Source organism: Lytechinus pictus, chromosome 10, assembly GCF_037042905.1.
Source record: "Lytechinus pictus isolate F3 Inbred chromosome 10, Lp3.0, whole genome shotgun sequence".
NCBI classification, from domain to species: Eukaryota; Metazoa; Echinodermata; class Echinoidea; order Temnopleuroida; family Toxopneustidae; genus Lytechinus; species Lytechinus pictus.
Window position 1 is genome coordinate 9,346,075 of NC_087254.1, and position 27,093 is coordinate 9,373,167.

The 27,093-nt window shown below is 37.2% G+C and overlaps 1 protein-coding gene across 3 annotated transcripts; it reads left to right on the forward strand.

The window, feature by feature from the left end:
• Positions 1-3,736: 3,736 nt before the first annotated feature.
• On the forward strand, positions 3,737-24,424 carry LOC135155838 (uncharacterized). 3 transcript variants are annotated; one of them, XM_064106118.1, is made up of 8 exons: positions 3,737-3,858; positions 4,789-4,860; positions 7,310-7,476; positions 7,890-8,144; positions 9,930-10,100; positions 17,582-17,853; positions 23,388-23,660; positions 24,168-24,424. In XM_064106118.1, exons 6-8 carry the CDS (start codon positions 17,639-17,641, stop codon positions 24,190-24,192), a joined length of 513 nt encoding a protein of 170 aa, XP_063962188.1. In that variant the 5' UTR covers positions 3,737-3,858; positions 4,789-4,860; positions 7,310-7,476; positions 7,890-8,144; positions 9,930-10,100; positions 17,582-17,638; the 3' UTR covers positions 24,193-24,424. The 3 variants fall into 2 exon arrangements, 2 of the variants coding, with proteins under 2 accessions (XP_063962188.1, XP_063962189.1); XM_064106119.1 differs by lacking the exon at positions 3,737-3,858 and having other exon boundaries at positions 4,770-4,860.
• The last annotated feature ends 2,669 nt before the right edge of the window (positions 24,425-27,093 follow it).

The following is a 27,093-nucleotide window of genomic DNA, read 5'->3' on the forward strand; positions in this document are numbered from 1 at the left end:
CATTGAACCGGATCGATCAGCCAATTCTTACGACATTCGAATGTACTGCCTTTAATAAAAAATTTGTCATCAACAGAAGAATTATTCTACGCCAGTTGAATACAGACTTTGATAGAACATTCATCATTGACGGAAGAATTATGTGATGAGAATTTTCTACGGCAACACATCCTTTTTTTTTCATCGATCAGAAAATTTCCTACCGATGTAATTTTTTTATTCCCTTTTGGATGTTCACTAGAAGGAAAATACATTTGCAGTCATAATTACTTGTTTGAGGTTTGGTGTTTTAAAATCTTCTTTACTTAAAATTAAACACATTTAATGTTTCAACAAAGGCAAAACAAAAGTGCAGGAAATATTAAAGTGGTATATTTTATGGCTTTAAATGATGTGTTCATAGGACTTTACTTATTTTCATTTTACCTCCATTGGAAAAAAAACACCTTAATATGTAAAAGATTGAAAATGGAATCAGATATAAAAAGCAGCAATCGGATTTCATGATTGTAATGCAATTTTGACTGCACTGTATTTACCCTCCAGGAATGTGTTAATACTGCATTTCAAGATTTTATTTCTTTAAACCAAAAAAAAAAAGATCTTGGCAAATTTTGAATGCAAAAAAGAGTTTTCTTTGAATGATATATGCATTAATGTCCTTCTCTGACTGAGATAACATCTATATATTAAAGTGGCATATCAATTGGTTAAAAATGTCTTCAAATCAAAGGATAAAAGATTGTTTGGCAATACTTTTGATTGTAATGTAGATTTCATGAAAATTTACTCTCAGTCACTCTCGAAAAAAAAAAAAATGATATTGAAAATTGGATTGTTTCGTACAAGAAGAATTCAAATCTTGATCTAGAAAGTATTCAGTTGCAGAATTTATAGTACATATTTATGTGAATATTCTTGAAAATATCATTTTTGCAACTAGCCATACTATTGATTAACTTGATTTTGCACACATAAAAAAAGCAAATAATTGTTTTCGTTGTATATCAAATATGGATACTTGATTTTAGAAATATAATGAAACCAAAAAAAAAAAGAAGATTTTATCTCTATTCCATCAAACACGAAACAGTAGGTTTGGAAAATGGAATGGAAATCGATTTTGTTAAGACAATTTGAATCTTAAAGAAAAAAAAAGCAAGGACAAAATGTTCACGAAACAAAACTTAGATTGGTTGCAAATTTGGTAATCTGTTTGTTGATGCATGATCCATTTTAGCTTACGGCAGTTTGTTGTATATATTTTATTTCCTTTTGGACAAGCATAGCTTTTAAGGATATATTGGTTTTCAATACTTGTGATAAAAAAGTGATATTTTATTTAAATTCTCAAATATCGCAAGAAATAAATTAAGTTTGGGTAAAAAATGAAGAAAACTAATTGTATATTCGAAAATACTCATGCAACAACAATATGCTGATACATATTGTATTAATATACATGTATACTATTTGTGCTTTTGCAAATGGCCATTGGTAATAGTTAATACTGATTTGAAAAAAATATCGAAGTCGAAATATACATTTTTTTTTTCATTCTTTGAAATTGTCTGTTTAGGGACGACTGCCATAAAAGAAAGTATTAATTACTTAAATTGGGTTTGGACATTTGGCAGTTCTGCTGATTGTTGCATAAGTAATGACTTACATGTATTGATATTACTGTGAAGAGTTGAAATTTAAGGTTCCTTCATTATTATTTTTTATCCTCTTGAATTTTTGGCCTGTTAAAAAAAAATTCATGCTAGAATTAGAAAGAAAAAAAGGTTCAGAAAGAAAACATAATCGAAGCTTAAAAAACTTGGAGTATATATTGAAAAATGAGGACATTTTTAATGAAGAGGGAATCTTATGTAACAGTAAATTTTGCTAGGTTTATTTATTTAATCTGTACTCTTACATTTGGCTTTCCATACTTTATTGCTTACATTCAACTTGTTTATTTCAACTCATCTCATCCTTCTTTCCATCCTCACAATCCACATACATTGTCATGATCTCATCTTTCATTCCATCTCCACAATACATCTCACATAGCAACACAGGTTCATTGCATTTCATTCTTTCATTCAGTTTCCCCTCGGTCATGCTTCCTGGTTTTCCATTAGCTTTCCACTCCACATGGTCTTATTGTTTAATTCTCATTAGGATTCAGTTTAACTCATGATCACCCTTCTCTATTCTCTGATTGGTTCTTATTTTTAAATAGGGTTAGTTCATTTTATAGTTCATACCATTTTCCTTGTATTTGATTGGTTGATTTATATGATTATCCAATGTGGGTACACTGGCAGAACTTCCCAGAAGATTAGATTGGAAAGTAAAGTCAGTGCTGATCTGGACTTCATCGTGTTCAGTTCTAATTTATTGTGCGTTCACCCTATCTTCAGTTTAATAATTACAGTTTAATTAAAGTAAGGAGAGCTTTGGAGATTGAATTTACAGGAGAGCATAGGAGACTGAAGTGCAAGAGTTTATGATTTTGGAGTGTACAAACGGTCATGTTACAATTGCATTCATCATCTGGCTCTCTGATTAATCCGAAATTCTTGCTGCTGCTCTGTTCCATTTACGTCATATTAGAAAAAAAATTGGAAAATAAATCAAACGCGTTCTTCATGCAATCGACGCGTTAACACTCGCGCGTACATCAAATAAACTACCCGATTACGCAACTTGTAAGCAGCTAGTGACGTCACCTTAGTGAATATAACGCCGCAATTGACAATACAACGCAGTTATATTTACTGAGGTGACGTCAATACCTAGAATATAACAAATGCGATCCTCGCAGCTATGGTCACGTGATGGCGTATTGACCTATCACTGATTCGAATCTACATGACCTATGTAATATATCAAAATATTGTTTAAAGCTGGATTCCAAGGTGAAGTCACACACTGCAACACCTTTAATGCTGGGTTTTGAAATATGATGCATGTTGTTGCTATGATCCAGTCCAGGGTATGGAAGTCCATAAGAGTTGCCATTCGTTGGTCACACGTAAGGTCAAACCAGCGCATGCTCAGCTCCATTGATTACCATCATGGCTGTCCAAAATTTATGGGTATGTGGAGAGCTTGTCCTTTCTTGTTCTCTGAACGGTGAAAATCTTGATCCGGTCATTTCTGAAACATATAAAAGATAAATGAAAACTAAAAATATTGACAAATGTGATTGAGTTTAAATATGATCAGAGATAACAATAGGGGTTGGATATTCCGATATACTATCAGTCAAATTAAATACGTGGAACACCTCTTGCATAACATGATTCAATATAGAGGCAGTTCTGACTTTGAAATCAACTGAGACAAATATAAATTATTCACAAAAAAAATTCATATGATCATAAAATACTATTTAAAGTTAGTTGACCCTAAATGACCTTTGACCTTTTATATGAGACCTGAAACTCCTGCAATAATTGATTATCCCTATGTCCAGTTTTTATTGGTGAATTATCAGATGGTCTACTAACACTTGGTCTAATTCACAGTTCACTCAACTTCCCAACGAAAGGAAAAACTGTATTAATTGGGAACAGTTTGATGTATTAATTTTTATTTCATTTTCAACCTAACAGTTGAAAAATAACACCCAATTCTTTCATTTCACTAAAGCATCAACGGGAACATGCAGCATTACGCACCAAAAACGAAGCACAAATATTGGGAGTATCTCAACAAACTTACCCAGTTCCTCGTCGTATACACCGAAGATACATGCTTTATGGAGAGGAACATACGGAAGGTGTCCGACGCCATTGAATTGTATAAGAAGGGACTATCAGAGGCCATCGGCAGACGAGAGGCTGAATCGGGCTATGATAAGTGGTAATTTATTTGTATAAATAATTTCAAATAACGGGGTACTCCAGGCTGAATATAATTCGATTTGAAGAGATATAGTAAAAACACACAAACGAAACACTGAAATTGTCATGAATACTGATCTAGGAATAACTAAGTTATGACATCAACAAATTTACATAATTTTCATTTCAATGCATTCCTGCATTAATATGTAAGAGCAAGCTTACGTTGTCATATTCTATTTTCTATAATCTTGTTATGATGTTATATAATTTTATAATTTGTGTTCACCAAAAATAAAAATAAAAATTTCACTACAAATTCATTATACCAACCCATTATACAAGTATAACAAAGTAATGAAAGTTTTTAAGGGAAAATTAATATTGTAGCAAACAATTCATTCATTCTATAACTAGTACATAAACATAAACTTATCTTTGTGAAATCATGAAATATTAGCTGAAAATCTTACTTGGTTTATTATGATTTTAAGCCGGAGTACCCCTTTATTGATTTGGTCTGATTGATCAAACTTTTGAAGCACATTTGAAATGAGCAAAATAATTTAACCTATGTGTAAGTAAATCGATATTTATAATGAAAATATCTTGAATCTATAATCTTTGTGATGAAAGTTTGAAAACATGATAAATATGTTGATCGGTGCAATAAGTAAATACAGGATTGGAATATAACTGTTATGTGAAAATAAATTAAACTTTAAAATGTCATAACTCTTATTTTACCTCCGCATTTGATTAACTTTTCAGCGTTATTCTTTATCCTTCTTTTCTTTTCAAATTTTTTGTTGGGGAAGACTTGTCCCTTAATGGATGATACATGTATTTCTATCATTTTGTACTTCACATTATTACATTTTAAAATATTCCATCTTCAAAACATGTATAAGAAAGTACAGGTGTAACCCTAATTATCATTCATATTCAGACAATATTTTAGACCCACAAGACGTGAACAATTTCAAGAGGAAGATGAAGAAAAGTGCAGAAGCTGCGATAGGTAAGAGTTTCAAAACAGTGTAGTTTTTGTCTCACCTGCATAGCAGAGTGAGACTATAGGCGCCGCTTTTCCGACGGCGGCGGCGGCGTCAACACCAAATTTTAACCTGAGGTTAAGTTTTTGAAATGACAGCATAACTTAGAAAGTATATGGACCTAGTTCATGAAACTTGGCCATAAGGTTAATCAAGTATTACTGAACATCCTGCCTGAGTTTCATGTCACATGACTAAGGTCAAAGGTCATTTAGGGTCAATGAAGTTAGACCATGTTGGGGGAATCAACATCAAAATCTTAACCTAAGGTTAAGTTTTTGAAATGTCATCATAACTTAGAAAATATATGGACCTAGTTCATGAAACTTATACATAAGGTTAATCAAGTATCACTGAACATCTTGCATGAGTTTCACGTCACATGACCAAGGTCAAAGGTCATTTAGGGTCAATGAACTTTGGCCGAATTGGGGGTATCTGTTGAATTACCATCATAACTTTGAAAGTTTATGGATCTGATTCATGAAACTTGGACATAATAGTAATCAAGTATTACTGAACATCCTGTGCAAGTTTCAGGTCACATGATCAAGGTCAAAGGTCATTTAGGGTCAATGAACTTTGGCCAAATTGGGGTATTTGTTGAATTACAGCCATAAATTTGAAAGTGTGTTGGTCTAGTTCATAAAACTTGGACATAATAGTAATCAAGTATCACTGAACATCCTGTGCGAGTTTCAGGTCACATGATCAAGGTCAAAGGTCATGTAAGGTCAAAGAACTTTGGCCACGTTGGGGGTATTTTTTGAATTGCCATCATATCTCTATAAGTGTATTGGTCTAGTTCATAAAACGTGGAAATAAGAGTAACCAAGTATCACTGAACATCTTGTGCGAGTTATAGTAGTTTTCAAAATCAGCACTGCTGCTATATTGAATCGCGTGATGCAGGTGAGACGGCCAGAGGCATTCCACTTGTTCTGTATTAGAATGGCTTTCTCCTAGTTGCAAGATCATGCAACACATCCTAACCCTATCCAGGACATTTCGTGTGATAGGTCTGCAAAACAAAAAGATTAGTATAAAATGTAAACTCCCAATTTATAACAATTTGCAATCTTTTAGAGCTCACTCAGTTTATTAGATGAAAAGTTATGAAAATAGTTTGTATAACAATTTATTTGTGGTCTTTAGTGACTCTGAGATAATTAACTTTTAATAATACTTGAATTATGGTTATTTGTGTTCGCTGTTACCCTTTATACGTACTGATGCATTATCAAAAACGGGACCAGCCAAGTTTAACTCCGAGTCTCTCTTAATGCTACGAGAAACTATCACCAAATGAAAATGTCTGTAAACACCTGAAAAGGCATTGTTGAAACACCTGTTAAAAACACAGTATCTTATCGCTAGCTCGTCAGATGGGGTTAAAGCAGGCTTGTACTAAAGCAGGGAGATTCCTATCCTTCCTAACACATCCCTGATTCAAATATATATTGGATATATCCATCCAGTCTTCTACAGTATTGCGTGCCTGTTTTGTATTGCCCACTTACGGATCCAAATGTCACAAACCTAATGACACATAACTCCACAACCGTAAGTCGCTTTTCAACAAAACTTGGATGGTAGATGTACTTAGGCGACCTGCATGTTATGCTGCGGTCGGAGGTCACATGGTAAGGTCAAAGGTCATTTTCAGGTCAATGTTTACGTTTACATGAAACGCTCTTATGACAAGTGTTATTCCATCCCAGTCATTTCACAATGAAGTTTCGATACAATTATGTTGCGTGCCCTCACAAATCACGATATTTCTAGTTATTTTCATAAGTGGGTGAGACACAAAATTGCCTTTGCCTTGTTAATAGACATTTAACTCTAAATTATGTGCAAAAATTAGAAAGAATCAAGAAATCAAGAAAAGAGTATGTAAACTTATCACAGGCAATATCTATTTAAATTATGAAGATGCTAACACTTAAAGATAGACGTGAACAATTATGATATAGAATTGCTGTATCTGTTACCAAAATACAAACACTGTAAAAACTGATTACCAGACTTTTCACAATATAGATGCAGGACCTCCCATTTGAAACCTAAATAATTGCTAAAATGCACATTCTCATTTAATTTTCATAGTTTATGCTGTATTTATTGTTTAGTGTACTGTAAATAATCAAAAAGTAATTGTTTTATGCTCCAGGTACATTTTGTTAATTCATATGCTTTTGTAAATGCATGCATTTTAGTTTTTTAGCTGCAGAAGGTGTACGATAGTTTTACTTGAAATAAATAAACCATGAAATAAAAATGAAATTAACTCTTACTTAGCTTTTTTCATCGAGGGCCGAGATCATGGGGCATCAAAACAGCCCAGTCTATTGAGGGTTTAATTCTCATTTAATTCAAGTCTGTCATTATTGATGTATTCCCAAATCTATGCAGAGGCAATAAAAGCAGGCTCCAACTATTGGAACGATCAAAAAGCAGTAAGGGATTTTCTCCTCGTCGATTTGTTTACGGTGAATGCACAGAGAACCTGTGTAGGTGCAACGGCCACACTAGAAGAGTATGACGAGAGGAGGGTTGTCGATGGAAAAATCTTGATAAAGGTCTAATAAGTTTCCTTTCTTTTCTAAATAAGTGATTTTGTATATAAACAACATAGTTTAATCAACATCTCTGTCGTGTATAAAAAAATCATCAAATTTCCTGAAACAAGGAAGGTTGTAATTGGAAAACCAAAATCGAACATGAACATTAACTGGCAAAAAATTTGTGGATGACTACAAATTTCCCAATGTAAATTAAACCTAATTCCTTAAATATGTCACAGTTTTCCGGAAGAAGAAAGTAAAATAACACTGAAGTGTGAATATTTTGATTTTTAATGTATTTCATAGTATGATTTTTGCACACTGTATTTCAAAATTTCACAAAAAATGCTTTTCTTTTTTTAATAACATTGTTGACTATAAGAAATGTATGATGATTTCACCCCCAAAAATGATCCTTTATGTTACAGGTCAAAGAACATAAAACTGCGTGGAAATGGGGCCCAGCGGATGTTTTTTTCAGTAGGGAGGCTTATCCCATATTGCAATTTCATGTCGAAAAAATAAGAAGGGCAAGAGAGTCATCAAAAGATGCCAACCTCTTCGTGAGTGTTAATGGAGGGGTAATCAACGATGTTGGGAACATCATAGACACTTGCTGGGGAACATTAGGGTACAACGGGAGATTCTTCCCACGCACTCTTAGAGAGACCGTCGCAACCAAGGTAACTTGTTGTCGTTGAAGTAAGGGTGATTACACCCCTTCCCCAATAAATATCTACAGTAGTAAGACTCATGTTTCCCCATTTTTAAGCGCATGTAAACAGTTTAGTGTCGATGAGGACAAGGTTGTTTTACAATCAGGGTACACTAAGCTGTCTCACTGGACTAGAAAAAAAAGTTCCTTTGTTTTTCCTCAATTTTAAAGTGTGTGTTGTAAACAGGTGACATGATATTTATTTCAAATTATGAGGCATAAGGTCATCAACTAATTATTTTACAGGGGTTCAATATTTTAACTACACGTGCAGTCAATTGCTTCATTTTTCGGAGAGGACACTTTTGGACAGAAATGGACATGACAACATTGGAACGTGTCCTTTCTGAAAATAAGTGGACTTGGGCAAAGTGAACATTCTAAGTTTGTTGCATATATACCAGCGTTCTTGTACACAAAAACATTATCAATCAAGTAACATCTAACTATGAGTAAAAACGCCGAATTCGGAGAGGACACTTATGGCACCCCATTTTTAGTTATTGGTTAAACAATGCCTAATTATTACTGATGATAAAGATGCGAGTGCTCGAAATTTGAAAAAATGTGATGAGATAGTAATTTTAGTCCTAAAATGAAAAATATAGTAAATTTCCAGAAGAAAACATGTATTTCAATAAAAGAAAGTTCTCCTGCGGGTTGCTCTAACAGTGCCTAACAGCTTGCCATCATTGATTTGAGATTACAGTACACATATTTCTTTTTTATGGTGCACAGAAGGCAATTTTTGGAAAAAGTACCCTGATTGTAAAATAACCCGACACCAATTTTCTCAAATAATGTATGTATTTTAAGTTGTTCAGATTGAGTATAAATCAGCTTTGATTACTTGTAACTTTACTAATGTAGCTTGGATTATAGCGAGCGCTACAGTTGAACTTGGAGTCGAGTTCGGTCAATATTAAACAGTATTATCATTTTTAAACCCACTATAACGTATCCCTGGAAATCGCTTTGGACGTTAATCACATGCCTTTAGTTGTAAATCATTGAAATACATGAATATTCAATAATAATATCCTAAAATTTACCGAAACAGTCAAGAAAATTGTAGACTCGCATGTCGGACTGAGACTGAATATACAAGCAGAAAAAAAAAATCGCATTGCCAATTTAGCTGCATACACAGATCGTTCTTAGTTCGCCGAAAAGCTGCACTGTGGGTCTGTATTATGCTGAAAATATGTATCTATAACTGTTTTATTCATAATGAAAAATTGAAAACAAACATAAAATAGTCTTGATAGAATTCTGGAATGATAGCATAACATTTCGACTTGGACTAATTTTAAGAAATGATAGCAATTCCTTTTCTAAAGTGACAAGATGTATAGATTCCATTAACATGATTTAAGAACAAGGCAGATTGTCCTTTTATGAATGCATTTTTTCTGGCCCTGCATTTCGATCTTTGTGTTTTTGTGTCTGTGTGTAGTTAAAGAGAGAGAGAGAGAGAGAAATTGAGGGGGTGAGAGGAGAGAGAGAAATAAGAGATTATACAGTGAAAAGAAAAATAGAGACGGAGAAAGAGGGAAAGATAAGCTTGATGTAAATGCATAATATTAATTTTGGTAAAGATCAATTTATGCATATCAAGCATAAATTAATAATCACACAAATCATATTGAAGTAGAATAGAAATTATACAAGTGAGTGAATGTAGGCAGGAGTGAATATGGGGGCCAGGCCATGAGACATACTTAATCAATTTATCAATTTATTTTTGATTCAGCCAGCAGATTCAAAGCTGCAACGGACATGATCGTTCCATTGCCCGGCCCAACTCGGTAACTAGCTCACACTGAACAAAGCGAAGACTGTCAATCATGTCGATCAACTGATGCACTTACATAGCTCTTCGGTAACCAGATGAGTTAGGAATATCATGATTTCCCAACTAAAGGTAAACAAAATTTATCCATGGAAAAATATGAAAGCTTAATTATGTTGTGCAGATTCTAGAAATAGGGTACATGAGGAATATTAACTTACCAAGGCCTAAATAATATTCCCATATATTTCTCATGGTCTTCAGATGGCCCTGGCTAGGCATCTTTCCCTCAAATTATGTTCACGTGCATCTTATTCTGAGGTTGCGCATGGAGCTGGAGCTACTACTAGTAGTACTATCTAGCTCCATGGGTTGCATATGGGTACTACATTTCCTAAAGCACGGTATCGGTACAGTTCATCGTCACCAATGCATTACTCATGGAATTGTACGATAACTGGAAAACTATTGATAAACTGCGTTTTGACGTAATTATATTTGTTATCACCTGAAAACGATCTTTGTTCATTTGATTATACAATATTTTCGTTATGAATTATATATTTTTATTTCTTTTATAATGGTTATGGGTTTTTATCAGATTTATATTCTTAAATCTGTAAATAATGTGCCAACTTAAGTCCGAATTTCAAAATTAATAACCACATGTCATAAAGCCTTAATCGCGCATAGCTAGCTTTGTCTAAACAAACTATTGCACAAGATCGTCGATTGTGCACGAGAATCTGTTTACTATGGTGGCAATCATCGTATTGTTTCTGTTGTAAGTTTTGCCTATATCACCCACAATAATTCTAAAAATAAGTATAAAAAAACCCGGAGCATTCGGCGATTAATTCTTGGTCGGCTTGGCGGATTTAATGCTTATTTGGCCCTTCCTGGCCTATTCGTGCAGGCGTTCCACAGTCTTCTTCAAAGCCGTCTGGCATACAAACGTGTCTCATCGATGTACTATCCCTTGTCGTACTAGTGCTAGGTCTACCTGCTGAATCCATGGAAGGGAACGGTATGGGTGATTGTTCATCAGTGGGATCCTTTTGGCCATCACTGTCATCGTTGCGGATCGTCTGTACCGCCTTGTCCCCATCTGAAGGGGCGTGACGCACATCAATCCTATGGATGCTTATTTCATCTACTCCGGGTCCCTGTTTAAAGGTGTCAAAGAGCGGCCTTGGTACTGGCTCGGAAGGCCAATCCCTGAAAAGATTTGGGCCAACAGAGAGAAGAACTGTCTGTAAATGTTGGACAGTCTGGGGCCTTTATGAAAGTTTCTCCACATTACTTCCGATAGATGGGCCTCGAAGTTCTCAGTACTTGTCCCGTGAATATGATGGAAATGGGCCTTGGCATGGGCCCAACTGCCCTCTATGAAGTTAGTATCCACTTCAATGATTTCGTCCGTCTCTACGTTTCTGTATTTCTTCTTGAAGCTTTCTGTGAGAATTACTGTCAAGTGTTTGTATCCTTCCTCGTTAAGCTTCCTGTGTCCTACCCATACGTTGGTATATATCGTGCTCCCTGGAGCAACATGACGCCGGATGATCATCAGTGTTTCAGTGCGCCGGTTCTGTACGGGATATAATATGCATTTCCCGGAATTTCTTTCTGCCAGTCCGACAACCCAAATTCTCTCTTGGCCTCTTGGGTTACTGCGATGATACTTTATCTTCCGGCCAAATAGGCTTTCATCGATTTCTACAATACCATGAAATTGGTAACCTCCCATCACCACTTCCTCTCATGTCCATTGAACAAATAATTCCTGCAAGTACTGCGCCCAAGTGCATGCTGTGGAATACGCTATTCCACCTTTCTGGGCACATACTTTAAGCAGATGATCATCAAGGAAATTAACGATAAACATCAAGACATCTGGAATTATATGATGCATTTTACTGAAGAAAGATGATATCGTAGAGTCTATACCTGCGTTGTACTCTTGAGAAAGAGCTTTTATCAACGTCGATTCGAGGCTTCTGTAGCTTGCATGCTCTCGGAGCTCGGAGAGAATACATTGCGAAAGGTACCGTACCGGAACGTCTCCACACAAATCGCAACCTTTTGTGGATGTGCGGTCAAGCGTGACCCGCCTCGGTAATTTTTGCTGGCACGCATTCGGTGATTAATTTTTGGTCAGCTTGGCGGACTTAATGGCGCCTGGGCACAATAGCTTATTTGGCCCTTCTTGGCCTTTTCGTGCAGGCGTTCCACAGTCTTCTTCAAAGCCGTCTGGCATACAAACGTGTCTCATCGATGTACTATCCCTTGTCCTACTTGTGCTTGGTCTGCCTGCTGAATCCATGGAAGGGAACGATATGGAGGATTGTTCATCGGTGGGATCCTTTTGGCCATAACTGTGGTTGTCGCGGATTGTCTATACCGCCTTGTCTTCATCTGAAGGGGCGTGACGCACATCATCAATCCTATGGATGCTTATTTCATCTACTCCAGGTCCCAGTTTGAAGGTGATACAGAGGGGTCTTGGTACTGTTAACCTTGTAAGGACAATCCCTGAATAGACTTGGGCCAACAGAGAGAAGAACTCTCTGTAAATGTTGGACAGTCTGGGGCCTTTATGAAAGTTTCTCCACATTACTTCCGATAGATGGGCCTCGAAGTTCTCAGTAGTTGTCCTGTAAATATGATGGAAATGGGCCTTGGCATGGGCCCAACTGCCCCCAATGAAGTTAGTATCCACTGTCGGTCTCTACGTTTCTGTATTTCTTGAAGCTTTCTGTGTGGATTACTGTGAAGTGTTTGTATCCTTCCTCGTTAAGCTTCCTGTGTCCTACCCATCTGTCGGTATATTTATAGTGCTCCCTGGAGCAACATGATGCCGGATCATCATCATCAGTGTTTCAGTGCACCGGTTCTGTACGGGATGTAATATGCATTTCCCGGAATTTTTTTCTACCAGTCCGACAACCCAAATTCTCTCTTGGCCTCTTTGGTTATGGGTTACGGCGATGATACTTTATCTTCCGGTCAAAGAGGCTTTCATCGATTTCTATGATACTGTAAGGTTGGAAAAATTATAAATTTACAGTGGTAGAAAATAATATAATTCTATTCTGCAAACTCAAATCAATCACCAAACCAAATGGGAAATAAATGAAACTGAAGTAGAGACGCAAATAAATAGAACTGCAACCGAAGGAGTCTGGTAGTGAACTGCTTAATCTCTGGGCTACTTTGCCTGAGCAGCTAAACTTGGTATCACATAATAATTTACATGAATATTTAAATCAAGTATAGTCAACCAATCAAAATAAAATGAATGGAAGGATCAAACTAAACTGTAAGAACCCAATTCATAAGATAAACCAATAAGGAATATGATGAGATGACAAAGATGTCTGGTGATTATGTGATATTATGGAAGTAGAAACTAAGGCGTCAGGTGAGGGATGGAATGAGTGGAACACCTGAAGAGAGAATAGAGAAGGAATGAAGATGACAAAAGAGAATCAGAGGAAAGGCATGCAGAGTAGAATGAATGAATGACAACTGGATATCAGTAAACTCAAATAACCTAATTTCAGACTGCAAGGACAGTACTGAAAAGAAATGCAAATGAACTCAAGTTTAGAGGGAACAGAAATGTAAAACAGCTGAAGAAAACACAAGTCAAAGGAAATAAACAAAATAGGAAAATGACAAAATAACCATCCTACAATACCATGAACTTGGTAACCTCCCATCACCACTTCCTCCCACGTTCATTGAACAAATAAATCCTGCAAGTACTGCGCCCAAGTGCATGCTTGGTGGATGAGCCATGGAATCCATACTGAACTGTCTTTCCGAAAGAAGTCGGACAGAACCCATTCCTTGGTGGATGAGCCATGGAATCCATACTGAACTGTCTTTCCGAAAGAAGTCGGACAGAACCCATTCCTTGGTGGATGAGCCATGGAATCCATACTGAACTGTCTTTCCTAAAGAAGTCGGAAAGAACCAATTCCTTGGTGGATGAGCCATGGAATCCATACTGAACTGTCTTTCTTAAGAAGTCGGACAGAACCCATGTGTTCTGCAAATCCTCCCAGTTGAGACTATGAGTTGGCGGGGTGTGTTGGCGATATCATCCGCCTTGCTTCCATAAAGGATTCCTTGGTGGATGAGCTATGGAATCCACACTGAACTGTCTTTCCTAAAGAAGTCGGACAGAACCCATGGGTTCTGGAAATCATCGAAGTTGAGACAATGAGTTGGCGGGGTATGCTGGCGATATCATCCGCCTTGCTTCCTTGAATGTTTCCTTGGTGGATGAGCCATGGAATCCATACTGAACTGTCTTTCCTAAAGAAGTCGGACAGAACCAATGGGTTCTGGAAATCCTCCCAGTTGAGACTATGGGTTGGCGGGGTATGCTGGCGATACCATTGGCCTTGCTTCCTTGAAGATGTTGGCTGTTGATCAGGATCCATGTTTGGCCGCCTTTCTCTCAAAATAATCATAGGCCTAATTCAGTTAAAGCCAAATGGGGAGTGAACTAACTTGATTTACTTGAGTTTAGATTTGATGATAAAAATTTTTATTCACAAATCTATGTAAATGACTTACCATTGGTGTATATTTCCTAAAGACCGCCCTATAGTCCCCCCCTAATCTACCAAGGCAAAAATCATCACTTACCACTGATTGATTGCTCAACGTGGCTCAATGAAAGTTCTGACATTTTAATAAGTTTATGCGTAGCCTAATGATGTTAGGCCTGCCCCTTGCTGATGTACATGATTGGTACAGAAACTCGCATACAGTTAACGGCCCCACCTACTGGCCCTGGATCGGTGCCACCTACCCCAGAGATGCCAACCCTCCCGATTTCATCGGGAGGCTCCCGAAAATTCATCCCAACTCCCGCCCTTACGATTACCATCCTTATCCTCCCGAAATTACGATTTTTTTTGCATTGATCAAATTGGATTGGAAGTACATGTATCATCTGCTGACTTAAGCATGTAGTAACTCCATTACGTTTCGCTGCTACTAAATTCTGTGTGAAAGGCAGACAAATAAGGAGCAGCGAAAAGCTGGTGCATGTGATATGCCCAACGGGAATCCACTGTGCACCAGGCCGGTAGGCCCGGCTAGCTTCGTGAGGCGTGTGCGCTCGCGGCCGCTGGATTTGTCGAGTCGTGCGATGGAATATCGGTGTGTGATTTCGGCGTATTGATGGGTTGATATTGACACGAAATGGCGGAAAATCAACAAAAAAAGACCAAGAAATGGTCTCGGAAGTATAAGACTGAATACAGTCTCCAGTACCCGTGTATTCGGAAGTCGGAAAGAGGAATCTACCATGCATTTTGCACAATTTGCAGCGTGGACATTAAAGTTGAGCACGGAGGTCGTGATGATATTCGGAAGCACGTAGGGAGCAAACGGCATACGGACATTGCGAAGACGAGATCTTCGAGCTCCACTAGTACCCTGTTGACTTATTTCACCAAGCAAGGGACCAGCGAGGAGGAAGACGTTACCCGCGCTTTAATAATAATAAAGAGGATAATTCCTCATTATTATAGTTGAACAGGTACTTTTCTTCTATTGTCCCCTCATTTTTTTTACATGTAAAATGCATATTTGATATTTTTATTTTTATGTCAAAAAAGTGGGAACAATGTTTTTTTAAAAACATGTGAAATGCTCCAAAATAAGGGTCAGATTGCACCAGAGAGCATCTAGAAACCCAGAGCTTCCAGGGCCCTAAGGCGGGCCCTCGACCCCGGCCGCAAGGGTCGAGCGCTCCGCGCTCGAGATGTGTGCTACGCGCACATAATTTGGTGTCGGTTGCAAATCCTCCCTAATTCTGATTTCCAAAAGTTGGCATCTCTGCTACCTGTGGGGCAGTTGTTGCAGATGCTGAAGTACCAGAAATGGTTAAAATATTCCAAGTGTTCTATCGATAATGGGCTATAAAAGAATCTTTCAACTTGATGAATGCCTATGAACCTGATCTACTACGATGGCGGTCAATTGAGCATTGGATACCTCTTCTAAGAGTCTATCTGAATGGGTGCCCTCAGGGGTTGTGAATATAATGCTGGCTTCTGTGTAAAAAAAAAAAAAAAATTGTATGGACCTTATTTTATTATTGTATGTGCAATTTATATCATTCCTTTGAAAGAGAGAGATTAATAAAAGAAAATAGATTCCCAATCTGTATACATGGTTGGGATTTTCTTAAAAACAACACGATATTGCTTTGCTTACCGTCAAATTATTTTCTTGTTGATGTAGTCTTCCAGTGAAGAGCTTTCGTCTCATTTGAACACCAATAACTACATTGTGAATCGATGAGAGAAAGTAGTGGAGAAACTACTACAACTTTTTTTTTGTGCCGATCTGCCAAAGAAATTGAAAAAATAATTCAAATTAGTAGATTATGAAATTAAATAAATTCATGTAATTTTTAATTTAGTATAATCATTGCGCTGTAAAGTGGCCAGGTGATAATTTTCCAAGTATTTATCGATAATGGGCTATATAAGAATGTTCCAACTTGATGAATGCCTATTAATTTAAACAAACAAAGGCATAATTATACACAATTGTGTGTCCGGTTGAAAATTGGGAATGTCTAACTCAGTTGACATACATGTACTCACGTCAGAATATCGGCTCCACATCCTAAAGAGAAACGCCTAACTTTGAAGTCATGAGAAAAAGAAGGAATGTTGAATCCACAAAAAGATACAAAACCTCACCTTTCAGAATCTCCTTTTGAGTTCATTGGCTAATTCAGTTATAATACAAATGCCAATGCCTCTGTATGCAAGTAGGCCTATACCTTGTCTTGAAATCTTTTAATTTTCTGAGCAGTTGCTTATATTCATTCAAAAATTCATTCAAAATGGTTTATTTAGATAAAAACTGCCATCGCAGCACAGAGCCAAATCACAAAAAGCTCTTACAATATAAAAGATCGAAATCATAAGGAATAAACATAGTGTGGAATATAACAATAAAAACATAATACAATAAAGCAACAAATATGGTACATAACATAAGATTTAAAAAAAAATTATCACAAGACAAAATGTGCTCAATATGACATGAACGTCAATTACAAGAATCACAGAACTAAAATAAACAATACAAAGTCAGATAATCAATATGAGAAAAAGGATGAGACATATAAATTATGCAAAAAAAGTAACAGATCATGTACAATTAAGGATTAAATTAAAATATATGAATACACAAGAGATGGAGGATAGAAGGAGAAAAATAAAGGCAGAATAAAAAAAAGCGAGGAGAAAACAAGAACAATAGCATAATAAACGAGATGGAGTAACTGATCAATAATGAAAACAACTTAATTGGGGATACAGCGTAAATATACAAAAAACAAAAGAAGGACAAGAGAGAACGGTAGCGAGGCTACTAGAAAAAAAAAATCCTGTTTAAGTTATAGATATTACAGGAGCTCCGTTTACTCAGAACACAAACTAATATCCTATCCCAATGTCGTAAATCTTTCTTCCATAATAATCTTCTCATGAGATGGGGCCACTGCGATGCAGATCCGATAATATCTTGAATATCAGTCCAAATTTGAAATATTTTTCGATTTCTCTCAGCAGAATTTCTATCCATCTTCGCCCCATAAAGCCTGAACAAGAAGGATTACAGTGAGCAAGATGCGAGCTCAGGTAGTCCAGTCCCCGGAGCAGATGAAAGCAGAGAAATCGCGTATGCATTCCACCTTAGCCTTGCGTAAGGAGACTAAGAAGGAGAAGGGACACAGAGTGCAGGAGCTACGGGATCAGAATGAGAACTGCGAGCTGCTACTCCATTCTAGTGATCAAGGGGATGCTATGATTACAGCTATCAACACAGAGCTGGAAAAACAGAGGTGGGTGTACAGTTTTCTTAGGATATTTTGAACTTAGTACCAGTAGTTACAACAAACGATGATTTCATATGAATGTCTTTAAAATCAATGTCATTTGTCATCATATCATTGTAAATGTTTTTGTGAAATTGAGCAATCTGAGCTAAAAATTATCACACTAAAGATCCCCAACACAGGTTAGCACATATAGGACATAGGTACAGTGATTTCCGTGATCGCAGAAAAGGGACGGAATTCACGGAAACGGCCTTTTGAAATGGAAAGTGCTAATAATGTGAAAGGTGAGGATCCATTCATGTCAAATGTGTTTTTCATAGGGGTGTTATTAATAACCTCTTTATCGCTAGTCTTGCCGATAATCGCTTGTTTTTTTGCCACTTTAATAGCGATATTGATAACCTTTCTCTCGTCGATAATACCCGCTTTTATGTAGGGATATGACAGTGAGTTTCCGCGATTTCATGGAATTCATGGAAACGGCCTTTTGAAAGTGGCTTTTCAAATGGAAAATCAAGGAAAACATATTTTTCCTTAAAATGCACAGAACAGCAACAGAAATTACTCCAAAATCTCAATAAAATAGATAAATATACTAGCCACAAAACACGATCTCACTTTGCTGTAATCATGATAATCCAAACATCCTGACTGCTCTCGACTCCTTTCGTTCGTATATCGAAAACATTCACAAGCGCAAGCTCAATTTTAGTGAAGTACCAACGTAGAAGTCAACACACAGCCGTGTATTGCTGCCCTCTACGTTCGAAGATGTACAGCACGATATCGAAATGGCATTTCATATTCATTGGATTATGAATCCAACCAATGTTGAATTCATAATCCAAGAACAGAAATTAAATAAAATTTCCCCTAAAAATATTGAAAATATGAGAATGAAGATACAATCGTAATTAGTATTGTTTCATGTTAATATGATTATGATCGATTACAATGTCATAGCAAATACAGCTACCCCGATCGGGAATGTTGAAACATGAGAAACAACCTCCACTCAACTGCTATGATACTGGTAAAATTCATAATGCAATGAATATAAATTTTTTACAATGTTCATATTTTCTCAAAAGTGGTTTGATCTGGTCAAATAATTACTCTAAAAAGATAAATTATCATTCCATTCTTAGTCCTGACAGACTGACGCTAAGTGACTTCAGATCATCGAATCGTTACTGTTGTTGGTTTCGCCTATATCACCCATAATCATTCTAAAAATAAGTTTTAAAAAAAAAGGAACAAAAATTAGTCCGAACATTGTATAATCAAATGTACTTTTTTTTTTGGAATTTGCCAAGAAAAAAGTGTGTTTATTTATTTTTATTTATTTATTTATTTCAAATATAAAAAAAAAGGGTAGCCCAATCAGCAACAAGCTGGTTTTCGTTGGGGCCCTTCATACGCATACATTCGTAATTCCGAAGCTTCGTTATTCCGAAGGTTCGGATATTCCGAAGGTTCGTTATTCCGAAGGTTCGTATTTCCGACGGTTCGTATTTCCGAAGGTTCGTTAATTCGAAAACGAAATGAGGTTCGTAATTCCGAAGGTTCGTTAGTCCGAAAACTAATGATTAACGAGCCTTATTTCGTTTTCGGACTAACGAGCCTTCGGAACAACGAACCTTATTTCGTTTTCGGATTAACGAACCTTCGGAATAACGAACCTTCGGAATAACGCCACAAATGTTCGGATTAACGAACCCTTTTACGTTTTCGGATTAACGAACATGGAGGTATAGGCAATTTACGTGTTTCGGAATTACGAACCTTCGGAATAAAGAACCTTCGGAATTACGAAGTGTAACCCCCTTCATAAACAAACACAAATATCAAACATGGTGACATATTCAAATATAAACAAAGAATAGAGCATAAACACTAATATTAAAATCAAATAATGAAATAATCATAATTAACTATGGAAAATAACAAAATAAATGAAATATGATACTGTACAAATGTTACCTAAAAGTAAATGAAAATTATATATACACAATAAAAATGAAAAGAGATACGATATGTATAAAATGAGTAGAAAGAATGGAATAGATTCCACCATTGGTCCCCATTACATATCAAATGTGTTTTTCCCATTTCCCGTTTAAATTGTTTAATGTCTTCTATGAATCGGAGGGGTTCGGGTAATTCATTCCAATGCAATGGGCCTGTGACAAAAAATGATTTCTGGTAGAAGGTTGTACGAGCATATGGCACCCTGATTATCATCTTATTTGTGCTCCTTGTTGTTCGAGAGGATTCTTCTATATAAATAAACTTATCACAAAGCATCTGAGGAGCAGCTTCGTGTAAACATTTATGAACCATTAAGCCAGATGCTCTAAAAAGACATTGTGTATTTTTGGCCAGGATAATATTTTAAAAATTTGTTAAGATGGAGTTTCCCGAGAGAAATTAGACACCATGTATGCTGCTCTCTTATGTAATCTCTCTAACTTACTGTGATTGATTTCAGATCTTCCTGACCAGACGGTACAGTAATACATTATATGAGGCATTACAAAAGCCCAATACAGCTTTATATTCAATTGTGCTTTATCAAAATACTGTTTTCAGCGACGAATAGTTCCTAATTTTTGTTTCACAATTAAAACTATACTCTCAACATGCTTTTTAAAGTCGAGATTGTTATCTATAATAACTCCTAAACATTTATATTTACCTACACATTCCAATTGACATCCATTTAACACTATCGATAGCCTATTGCTGTCTAGTGATCTTAACTTTTGTTTTGATCCTAGTAGCATCGTTTGGTCTTGTCACTATTCAAAATCAATTTGTTTTTGTTGAGCCAAGAGTCAAATTCCCTAAGAGCTTTTGACAGTTTGAGCTCAACCTCTTGCTTCGATCCCGCCCAAACAGAAATAGTAGTATCGTCAGCATACATATGAACGGTGCCATTTGGTATAGCATTAGGGAGATCATTAATGAATGAAGTGAAAAGTATCGGGGCTAAGATCGAACCCTGTGGCACACCCATTGTAATGTTTCTTAGGGTAGATTTTTCTTTTCCTAATGATACATATTGTTGGCGGTTTTTCAAGTATGAATCAAACCATTTGATGACATTTGGTGAGAATCCATATTGATGTGATTTATCTAATAGTAGAGAGTGGTTAACCATATCAAATGCACGTCGAAGGTCTATAAAAGCTATACCATTCAGGTATCCTTTATCTACATTCTCTGACCATTGATTTACCATGCATAATAAAGCTGTTTTGCATGAGTGCTTAGGGCGAAACCCAAACTGACTCTTATATAAGTAGTCTTTCTGAGATATATAATCAAATATGTTTAAGTACACTGCCCTTTCAATTATTTTAGATAAAATCGGCAGTATAGATACAGGTCTGTAGTTTTTCAGTGTGGCTGAGTCCCCTCCTTTGGAAATCGGTTGGACTCTGGCTATTTTCCAAGCATCAGGGTATACAGAAGACTAAGGACAAATTCAATATATACACTAAGCTTCCAATTACACGAGGAATATCACAAATATATTTCAGTATTTTGACGGAGAGTTTGTCATATCATATTATGGTATTTTGATAATCGCAGCGAGGTAGCGAGTCCAAATTGAACGTTGTATAGAAGCGATATTTTCCAAAAGAGAGCCCTCTAAAGACCTAGAGTCTATACCTGTGCTGTACTCTTGAGAAAGAACTTCCATCAATGTCCATTCGAGGCTACTCTAGCTTGCATGCTCTCGGAGCTCGGAGAGAATGGATTGCGAAACGTACCGTACTGGATCGTCTCCACACAAATGGCAACCTTTTGTGGATGTGCGGTCAAGCGTGACCCGCCTCGGTAATTTTTTGCTGGTACGCATTCGGCGATTAAATTTTGGTCGGCTTGGCGGACTTAATGGCGCCTGGGCACAATAGCTTATTTGGCCCTTCTTGGCCTTTTCGTGCAGGCGTTCCACAGTAATCTTCTGATCCAACTTCTTCAAAGCCATCTGGCATACAAATGTGTCTCATCGATGTACTATCCCTTGTCCTACTAGTGCTTGGTCTGCCTGCTGAATCCATGGAAGGGAACGGTATAGGGGATTGTTCATCAGTGGGATCCTTTTGGTCATCACATTCGTCGTCGCGGATCGTCTACCGCCTTGTCTTTGTCTGAAGGGGCGTGACGCACATAAATCCTATGGATGCTTATTTCATCTACTCCTGGTCCCAGTTTGAAGGTGATAAAGAGCGGTCTTGGTACTGTTAACCTCTAAAGGCCAATCCCTGAATAGCTTTGGGCCAACAGAGAGAAGAACTCTCTTAAAATATTGGACAGTCTTGGGCCTTTATGAAAGTTTCTCCACATTACTTCTGATAGATGGGCCTCGAAGTTCTCAGTAGTTGTCCTGTAAATATGATGGAAATGGGCCTTGGCATGGGCCCAACTGCCCTCAATGAAGTTAGTATCCACTTCAATGATATCGTCGGTCTCTACGTTTCTGTATTTCTTCTTGAAGCTTTCTGTGTGGATTACTGTGAAGTGTTTGTATCCTTCCTTGTTAAGCTTCCTGTGTCCTACCCATCCGTCTGTATATTTATAGTGCTCCCTGGAGCAACATGATGCTGGATGATGATCATCAGTGTTTCAGTGCGCCGGTTCTGTACGGGATGTAATATGCATTTCCCAGAATTTCTTTCTACCAGTCCGACAACCCAAATTCTCTCTTGGCGTCTTGGGTTACTGCGATGAATCTTTATCTTCTGGCCAAATAGGCTTTCATCGATTTCTACAATACCATGAAATTGGTAACCTCCCATCACCACTTCCTCCCATGTCCATTGAACAAATAATTCCTGCAAGTACTGCGCCCAAGTGCATGCTGTGGAATACGCTATTCCACCTTTCTGGGCACATACTTTAAGCAGATGACCATCAAGGAAATTTTCAAATTTCAAATTCAAATTCACTTTATTCATATCCATTTAAAAGGTACAACACATACAATAATTACATAAACAATGATAAAATCAATCAATACATTAAAAATAAATATAATGACAAAAGAAATGGGTGAAACCAAAATGCAGTGAATGTAGGGGATTGGCAAAGGCCAAAGACCTATTGATGAACATCTAGACATCTGGAATTGTATGATGCATTTTATTGAAGAAAGATGATATCCTGACCGATGTCTCATGGTTGCTATTTTTCCTACATCGCCAGGTCAGACCATCCAGTCGCTTTCGTGACTCCGGACTTTTCCATCTAGATATTCATAACGTCTATTGGAAACATTCCATGCTTATAAATTATAATTTCTTCCACCTTCAAACACACAAAATAAAGCTCTTATGTGATTAATTGATGAACTGCTTTTCTGGATTAAGTCCATTGATGAAACAATGTGCAAACTAATATTCTATCCCAATGTCGTAAATCTTTCTTCCAAAATAATCTCCTAATGAGATGGGGCCACTGCGATGCAGATCCGATAATATCTTGAATATCTGTCCAAGTTTGAAATATTTTTCGATTTCTCCCAGCAGAATCTCTATCCATCTTCGCCCCTATAAAAGCCTGAATAAGAAGGATACAGTGAGCAAGATGCAAGCTCAGGTAGTCCAGTCCCCAGAGCGGATGAAAGCTGACATATCGCGTATGCATTCCACCTTAGCCTCTCGTAAGGAGACTAGGAAGGAGAAGGGACACAGAGTGCATGAGCTACGGGGTCAGAATGAGAATTGCCAGTTGCTTCTTCAGTCTAGTGATCAAGGGGATGCCATGATTACAGGTATCAATGCAGAGCTTGAAAAACAGAGGTGGGTGCGCAGGTTCATGAGGAAATTTGTCAAAACTAATAGTTTTTTGCTTATTACCTGTAGTTGTAACAAGCAACGATTTCTTAAGAAAGTCTCTAAAATCAAGGTCAGTTGTCATCATATCATTGTAGATCTAGATCCGGTTCTATAACGTAAACCTAACTCTGTGAAATCATGTTCTGAGCTTAAAATGATCACACTAAAGATCACCAACACAGATAGGCTTACGTGAGACATTGTAGTAATATTGCTTGGAAGAAGACACTGACACCTGGCTGGAATTCTCTGCTTATTTTGTATATTTTTCAGCAATTATACAAAACCAAGTGCAAGCCCTTTGATTAACTGTTGGAGACTGCATGCTTTTGCTATATCACATGTTTAAATGCAAATTTGTACTTTGTTCAATTACAACTCAACTTTCTCCAATGCTCAATCATATATGATTTTGGACTTCTGCTCGATTTGCAACTGAACATCAGTTTCTGAATTCCCTCTTCTCTCCAGGACAAGCGTAAGCTGTCAAGCCTGAACAAGGAAGATACAGTGAGCGAGATGCAAGCTCAGGTAGTCCAGTCCCATGAGTGGATGAAAGCTGACATATCACGTATGCATTCCACCTTAGCCTTGCATAAGGATACTAAGAAGGAGAAGGGACACAGAGTGCAGGAGCTACGGGGTCAGAATGAGAACTGCCAGTTGCTGCTCCAGTCTAGTGATCAAAGGGATGCCATGATTACAGCTATCAACAGAGAGTTGGAAAAACAGAGGTGGGTGCGCAGGTTATGGGGAAATTTTTCAAAATTAATAGTTTATTGCTTATTAGGTGTAGTTGCAACAAGCAACGATTTCTTAAGAAAGTCTCTGAAAGCTTTATCGTAAGCCTAACTCTGTGAAATCATGTTATCTAAGCTGAAAATGATCACAAGAAAGATGACTGTGAAGTGTTTGTATAATTCCTCGTTAAGCTTCCTGTGTCCTACCCATCCGTCGGTATATATCGTGCTCCGTGGAGCAACATGACATCGGATGATCATCATCAGTGTTTCAGTGCACTGGTTCTGTACGGGATATAATATGCATTTTCCGGAATTTCGTTCTACCAGTCCGACAACCCAAATTTTATCTTGGCCTCTTGGGTTATGGGTTACCGCGTTGATACTTTATCTTCCGGCCAAAGAAGCTTTCATCGATTTCGATGATACTGTAAGGTTGGAAGAATTATAAATTTAGAGTGGTAGAAAATAATATAATTCTAATCAGCAAACTCAAATCAATCACCAAACCAAATGGGAAATAAGTGAAACTGAAGTAGAGACGCAAATAAACAGAACTGCAACCGGAGGAGTCTGGTAGTGCACTGCTTAATCTCTGGGCTACTTTGCCTCAGCTAAACTTGGTATCATATAATAATTTACGTAAATATTTTAATCAAGTATAGTCAACCAATCAAAATAAAATGAATGGAAGGATCAAACTAAACTGTAAGAACCCAATTCATAAGATAAACCAATAAGGAATAAGATGAGATGACAAAGATGTCTGGTGATTTATGTGATATTATGGAAGTAGAAACTAAGGCGTCAGGTGAGGGATGGAATGAGTGGAACACCTGAAGAGGGAATAGAGAAGGAATGAAGATGACAAAAGAGAATCAGAGGAAAGGCATTCAGAGTAGAATGAATGAATGACAACTGGATATCATTAAACTCAAATAACCTAAGTTCAGACTGCAAGGACAGTACTGAAAAGAATTGCAAATGAACTCAAGTCTAGACGGAACAGATATGTAAAACAGCTGAAGAAAACACAAGTCAAAGGAAATAAACAAAATAACCATCCTACAATACCATGAACTTGGCAACCTCCCATTTCCATTGAACAAATAAATCCCGCAAGTACTGCGCCCAAGTGCATACTGTGGAATATGCTATTCCACCTTTCTGGGCACATACTTTAAGCAAATGACCATCAAGGAAATTTATGATGAACATCAAGACATCTGGAATTGTATGATGCATTTTACTGAAGAAAGATGATATTCTGACTGATGATGTCTCGTGGTTGCTATTTTTCCTACATCGCCAGGACAGACAATCCTGTCACTTTTGTGGTTTCAGGTCACATTTTGCCTTGCATAATGTGGCATTTCTTGCTGCCACACTCCTGGAAATCAAATTCTGGCATGGTAGCCCTCCTCCTCCATGAAGGATTCCTTGGCGGACGAGCCATGGAATCCATACTGAACTGTCTTTCATAAAGAAGTCGGACAGAACCCATGGGTTCTGGAAATCCTCCCAGTTGAGACAATGAGTTGGCGGGGTATGCTGGCGATACCATCCTCCTTGCTTCCTTGAAGGATTCCTTGGTGGATGAGCCATGGAATCCATACTGAACTGTCTTTCCTAAAGAAGTCGGACAGAACCCATGGGTTCTGGAAATCCTCCCAGTTGAGACAATGAGTTGGCGGGGTATGCTGGCGATACCATCCTCCTTGCTTCCTTGAAGATGGTGGCTGTTGATCAGGATCCATGTTTGGCCGCCTTACTCTCAAAATAATCATAGGCCTAATTCAGTTAAAACCATATGGGGAGTGAACAAAATTGATTTACTTACCACAGTGTAGATTTGATGATAGAAATTTTTATTCACAAATCTTTGTAAATGACTTACCATTGGTGTATATTTCCTAAAGACCGCCCTATGGTCCGCCCCCTAATCTACCAAAGGAAAAACGAACCAATCGAATCATCACTTACCACTGATTGATTGTTCAACGTGGCTCAATGAAAGTTCTTATGTTTTAATAAGTTTATGCGTAGCCTTATCATGTTAGGCCCACCCCTTGCTGATGTACATGATTGGTATAGAAACTGGCATGCAGTTAACCGCCCCACCTACCGGCCCTGGATCGGTGCCACCTACCTGTGGGTTGGCTGTTGTAGGTGCTGAAGTACCAGAAATTGTTAGAATATTCCAAGTATTTACGATAATGGGCTATATAAGAATCTTCCAACTTGATGAATGCCTATCAATTGAAACAAACAAGGCATAAATAAATCAATTATACACAATTGTGTGTCCGGATGAAAATTGGGAATGTCTAACTTAGTTGACATACTCGCATCAGAATATCGGCTCCACATACGAAAGAGAAACGCCTAACTTTAAAGTCATGAGAAAAAGAAGGAATGTTGAATCCACAAAAAGATACAAAACCTCGCCTTTCAGAATCTCCTTTGAGTAAAGTGGCCAATTAAGTTATAATACAAATGCCAATGCCTCTGTATGCAAGTAGGCCTATAAAGATACATGTACCTTCTCTTGAAATCTTTTAATTTTCTGAGCAGTTGCCTATATTCATTCAAAAATTCATTCAAAATACCGGTAGTTTATTTAGATAAAAACTTCCATCGCAGCACAGAGCCGAATT

Excerpts from the sequence above, each read along its gene's own strand:
- LOC135155838 (XM_064106118.1), top strand. The coding sequence starts at position 17,639 with ATGCGAGCTCAGGTAGTCCAGTCCCCGGAGCAGATGAAAGCAGAGAAA. Across the intron at positions 17,854-23,387 it reads ACAGAGCTGGAAAAACAGAG|AATCTCTATCCATCTTCGCC; the intron begins GTGGGTGTACAG and ends TTCTCCCAGCAG. Across the intron at positions 23,661-24,167 it reads GCAGAGCTTGAAAAACAGAG|GACAAGCGTAAGCTGTCAAG; the intron begins GTGGGTGCGCAG and ends TCTTCTCTCCAG.